Raw genomic sequence first — 5,930 nt, 5'->3', positions numbered from 1 at the left:
TATATTCATATATTTCTTCTTTTTGAGAATACTATATATTAATAAAGGTATTAGGTGAAATTTATTTTCTCCCTTATTTCAACAGAAATTTGTTTACTTCCTCTTATTTCCTAGATATACAGGGTAGGATGAAATTAGGTTTACAGTTATTCATATAGAAAATAATACAATAATTAATAAATAATAATGCAAGAATAAGCTCTGTGTTTCACATACTCACAATGGTACATCTACTTTTTCCCAACATGTATGGATATACATTTTTAAAGCAATTGAACCTAGTCTTTAAAGACCTTAAAGATAAATAAAAAATAATGAAGACATATTTTTTATCTTTTTTCTTCTTCTTCTTTTTCTTCTTCCTCTTCTTAAAGAATACCCTTCAACATTTCATGTAATACTGTTTTGGTGGTGGTGAACTCCTTTAGCTTTTCTTTTCTGTGAAGCTCTTTATCTTGGCTTCAGTTCTAAATGATAGCTTTGCTGGGTAGAGTAATCTTGGTTGTAGGTTCTTGCTATTCATCACTTTGAGTATTTCTTGCCACTCCTTTCTGGCCTGCAAAGTTTTTGTTGAGAAATCAGCTGACAGTCACATGGATGCTCTATTATAAGTAACTAACTAATTTTCTCTTGCTGCTTTTAAGATTCTCTCTTTGTCTTTAACCCTTGGCATCGTAATTATGATATGTCTTGGTGTGGGCCTCTTTGGGTTCCTCTTGTTTGGGACTCTCTGTGCTTCCTGGACTTTTATGTCTATTTCTTTTACTAAAAGATCAAAAATATGAACAATAAAATGGCAATAAGTATGTATCTATCAATAATTGAATTTAAAACTCAAAATAAATGAACAAGAAATCTAATGAACAAACTAAACTGATGTATAAAATATAATCAGAGGCATGGAAGCATAGAACAGATTGACGATCTCACAGGAAGGAGTGAGGGGGTGCAGGAAGGGATTAAACAAAAATCTTATATGCATATTATATTACCTATGGACATGACAATGGGGTGGTAAGGCCTGGAGCAGGGTGGGAACTGGATAAAGCAGGGCAATGGGGGGACAAAAGGGGACATCTGTAATATTCTCAGCAATAAAGATAACAAATAAATAAATAAAAATAATGAAGACAAACAACCAATTGCAGTGAAGTGGGATAAGTAACTTTTCTTAGTAGTATAAAAAATATTAAGGATGCGTTGTGCTCTTCATTCTGCCTTGCATTGAAGTGTGGAAGAAGAGATTATTTTGAAGCCCTGGGATGAGTAAAACTAATTACAAACTTCCGTTATAGTGTGTTACTGTCCTTTGAGTTAATCAACTATAAGATTAGTCAGACAATCAGTATGCTTTAGGCAACTCTATTTGAGAGATCTTGCCACTAGTTCTGTTAGTTTATTGACTTGGCTGGTGCTCACAATAAAGTCAAAGAAATGAGAGACCACATTCCAAAATAATGTTAGTTTATAAGGGCAGGGGACTTTCTGCTTTGTTCTTGAAATTATTCTAAGCTACTCATAGAGGCTTTTTACTAATAAGCATTCAAATAAATGACTGAATGATTGAATGAGTGTGAAGATAATAGTGGACTTTGACACCAGATATACTTGGGTTCAAATCTTATATCCTCCGGCTTCAGCTCTAGGTCTCCCGCACTCCAGCACCTGGATTACCCGCTCCAGTTCCAGGATTTTGCACTCCACTTCCAGATATTGCTGTAGTGAACATGAGTGATATCTCCAGGCAGCTTTCACTATTCTACCATCTTGGAATTCGAGAAAGCTTCAACATGACCAATAATGTGATCCTGTACTGTGATACCGATGTTGCCACTGCTCTTTCATTGAAAGATATGGTAACTCAGAAAAACACAGTATCTAGTGGAAATTATTATTTCATCCCATACACCATAACACCATGCGCTGAATACATTTGCTGTGAGAGCAATCTCCAGAGGGATGCCTCAGAGTACTTGCAAACAACTGGGACACCATGCTGAATCCCCTGCATGAAACCTTGGTGGACAGATTTATTAGCCTCCTCAGGAACATCCAAATAACCTCATGTGTTTATCACAAAGAAACCTTGTTAAATGACATCCAGAGAGCCAGAGAGATATACAAGGGCGATGAACTGGGAAATGAGCTGGCTAGGATCAAAGTACACATAGAGGATACCGAGATTCTGACTTCAGATATCATCATTAATTTACTGCTGTCCTACTGTGATATCCAGGACTACGATGCAATGGTAAAGCTGGTAGAAACACTGGACATGCTGCCTATGTGTGATTTGACCAACCAATATAATATTAAATTCCACTATGCATTTGCACTGAACAGGAAAAACAGTGCAGGGGACCGTGAGAAGGCTTTGCAGATCATGCTCCAGGTTCTGCAGAACTGTGACTGCCCGGCTCCCGACATGTTCTGCCTGTGTGGAATGATCTACAAGGACATCTTTTGGGATTCACAATGCAAAGATAACGCCAGCAGAGACAGTGCCATTGAGTGGTATCACAAATGTTTCGAGCTCCAGTCATCTCTTTATTCTGGAATTAACCTTTCAATTCTGCTGATAGCTGCTGGACAACGATTTGAAACATCCATGGAACTAAGGAAGATAGGTATCCAGCTGAGCAGCATGTTGGGAAGAAAGGGTGCTTGGAGAAAATGAACAATTACTGGGATGTGGGTCAGTTCCTCAGCGTCACCATGCTGGCTAATAATGTCAAGAAGTCCATCCAGGCAGCAGAGAAGTTGTTCAAATTGAAGCCTCCAGTCTGGTACCTCCGATCATTAGTTCAGAATTTGTTTTTAATTCTGCGCTTCAAGAAATTCATCGCACCACCATCCAGGCGAGAACTGCTTAACTTCTGGTTAGATATAATTTTCGAGGCATCAAAGGAAGTTGCTAATGGACTCAGATTTCCAGTTCTGGTGATAGAACCAACAACCAAAATCTACCAGCCATCATATGTCTCTATAAATAATGATGCCTTGGAGAGGATGGTTTCTCTGTGGCTTGCCTCACCCCCAGAAATGAAACAAATTGATGAATGGAATTTTGAAGCCACTTCCATTAAGGGAATAAGCATATCCACATTTGATGAACAGTGTTGCTTTCTTTATGTCTATGATAACTTGGATGACTTTCAAATCTACTTTTCCACCAAAGAGCACCGTAGTAGATTTTGTTTTTTTGGTCAAAGAGATGATAACAAATGAAGTGGACAATACAGTGGAGCTAGAGGAAGACACTGATGAGGACACCTTAGAGTATGAATATGATCTTGATATGAATGGTAATCGAGTTGTGCTGGGAAAAGGCTCATACGGGATCGTGTGTTCTGGGAGAGACCTGAGTAAACAACTACAGATAGCCATCAAAGAAATCCCAGAGAAAGATTTCAGGAACTCCCAGTCTCTTCAGATGAAATAGCCCTGCACAAGAACCTCAAGCACCGCAATATCGTTCAGTACCTGGGCTCTATTTCTGAAAATGGCTACATTAAGATATTCATGGAGCAGGTGCCTGGGGGAAGCCTTTCTTCTCTTTTGAAATCAAAGTGGGGGCCGATAAAGGAGTCCACCCTCAAGGTTTACACTAAGCAGATCCTGGAAGGCCTGAACTATCTCTACCAAAACCAGATTGTGCACAGAGAGATAAAGGGTGATAATATTCTGGTGAATACCTATAGTGGAGTGGTGAAAATCTCTGATTTTGGAACCTCTGCACGTCTTGTAGGAGTGAATGCATGTACAGAGATTTTTGCTGGCACTCTGCAGTACATGGTGCCTGAGATTATTGGTCATGGACTTCACAAGTATGGGTTAGCGGCTGATATCTGATCCCTGGGCTGCACCATCGTTGAGATGGCAACTGGCAAGCCTCCATTCTATGAACTTGGTGATCCTCAAGTAGCAATGTACAAAGTGGGGTTGTTTAAGATCCACCCTGAGATTCCAGAAGTCCTTTCAGTTGAAGCCAGAGTCTTCCTTTTATCCTGTTTTGAGCCCGATCCCTACAAACGTACCACTGCCGCTGACCTGCTCAAGGAGGATTTCTTAAGGCCGGTGAACAAGGGCAAGAAGACCCAAATTGTTTTCAAGCCATCAGGTTCCCAGGTCACTGCCTTGACCATGGGCACATTGGGGGAATTCGTGGGCTCTAGCAGCAAAGAACATAACCCTGGCCCCCTGGAGTTGGACGCCCAGCTCAACAGGGTTCAGGATGATAGCTGGATCACAGAAGACCTGAGCACAGAAGACCAGAACTCAGCCTTGAACCCTGAGGACAGGGACCCGGATCTCTTCCAGCTGTACCAGGAACGAGAGTGTCGTGCCTTCCTATGCAGAATCCTCTGGGATGGGCAGGACCTGTTGACTTCCAACCTGCAGGAGTACCTGTTTCAGAATTTGGAAGAACCACACCTCTCAGTCGACCACATCAAGCACATAATTTGGATCCTGAGGGACTTCATCCACTCTGAGGAGAATGGAGTGATGGCATCCAGGATATCAGAGCTAAAGGTGGTCCTGGGATTCGACAGCTTTTTACTCAGTCAGATACATCTGATACTGTTTGGATTTCAGAATGTTGTGAGTAGAATGTTGAGGTACCACTTTATTAACATCCAGTGGCTGTGTGTGATGGATATCATCATCCAGCGAGTGGTGATGGCTGCAGTCATCATTCTTATCTCAGAGCTCCAAGCCCACTTTGAGGCCACCGAGGAAACAGAAGAGATGAATGAGGATCCAGATGAGGTGGACCAGGATGGTCCCCCAGCAGACCCACCTGGAAGTGAAGCACATGCAATACATGGAGGTACCAAACCCACTTCAGCACTTGTCCAGGAAGCCCAGTACCAAGATCTCCAGCAGGATCTGAGCCTCCAGCTAGACAGTCTGAGGCAGGAAACCAGCAGACTTTTGAAAACACTACTTCAAACAGAGAGAGCACACAAGAATCTTATATGGCAAAGCCTAAAATAGCAAAGTCAACAATTGTGTGACTTTCAGTCACAATTAAGATCTAATGAGAACCCAGCATCGTCTTATGAGCAGAGAACATATCAAGAGCTTGTAGACTGGTTGCAAATGCAAGGAGCAGATGCAAATTCTATTGAAAAGATTGTTAATGAAGGTTACAAACTTTCTGATATTCTGAATGACATCACTAAGGAAGACCTCAGATACCTTGGTCTACATGGTAAGCTCATCTGCAGGCTCTGGAGTGAAGTCTCCCAGTACAGAAGACAGACTCAGGGGGCCCCAGCAACCCAAGATGAGGGTTAATCAGTCAGCAAAGCCAGGGGACAGAGGGAACAATGAGCCCATATCTTTGTTGTTAAATTTCTCATACAGATACACATAAAATACCATGAATAATTGAAAAAATTGAAGTCTTAAAGAGTTAACAGAGAGGGAGCAAGGAGCTGATATCTTTGTTGTTAAAGTTTCTCATACAGACAAACATAAAACACCATAAACAAACAAACAAAAAAAACAAATCTTATATCCTCCAACTACTAACTATTTGACTTTGGGTCTTGAGGAATAAATGCACTTAAATTTTTATTTAGATGCTAGTAAAGTCAAAAGAGAGCATAGAGGGTAAAGTCAAAAGAGATAGCATAATGAACTGACCTTGAGTTTTATAGATTGAACTTCATCATGTTTCTAGTTCCTGGTTTCCTACCTCTCCTTTAAGCACATTGTTTGAATTTTATATTAAGACTAGAGGCCCGGTGCATGAAATTCATGCACTGGGGGGTGGGGTTCCCTCAGCCCAGCCTGCCCCTCTCACAGTCCGGGAGCCCTCAGTGGATGTCCTACTGACAGCCACAGTCTGGCAGCAGAGGCTCGGAGCAGGCATCCTGTGTGTGTGTGTGTGTGTGTGTGTGTGTCCCCGCTGGGGGCCTTCC

At 41.4% G+C, this 5,930-nt stretch overlaps 1 protein-coding gene across 1 annotated transcript in view; it reads left to right on the top strand.

Moving 5' to 3' along the window:
- The window catches only part of LOC102774051 (mitogen-activated protein kinase kinase kinase 15-like), a 31,085-nt gene extending 25,579 nt beyond the window's left edge, over positions 1-5,506 (top strand). Inside the window, 5 exon segments of the mRNA XM_015571110.1 lie at positions 1,711-1,977; positions 1,980-2,660; positions 2,663-3,198; positions 3,200-3,428; positions 3,431-5,506. Coding sequence (XP_015426596.1) covers positions 1,711-1,977; positions 1,980-2,660; positions 2,663-3,198; positions 3,200-3,428; positions 3,431-5,301 — 3,584 coding nt within the window. The 3' untranslated portion in view covers positions 5,302-5,506.
- The last annotated feature ends 424 nt before the right edge of the window (positions 5,507-5,930 follow it).

This window comes from Myotis davidii, unplaced genomic scaffold (assembly GCF_000327345.1).
Source record: "Myotis davidii unplaced genomic scaffold, ASM32734v1 scaffold26, whole genome shotgun sequence".
NCBI lineage: Eukaryota > Metazoa > Chordata > Mammalia > Chiroptera > Vespertilionidae > Myotis > Myotis davidii.
This window is presented reverse-complemented; position numbering and strand designations above follow the sequence as displayed.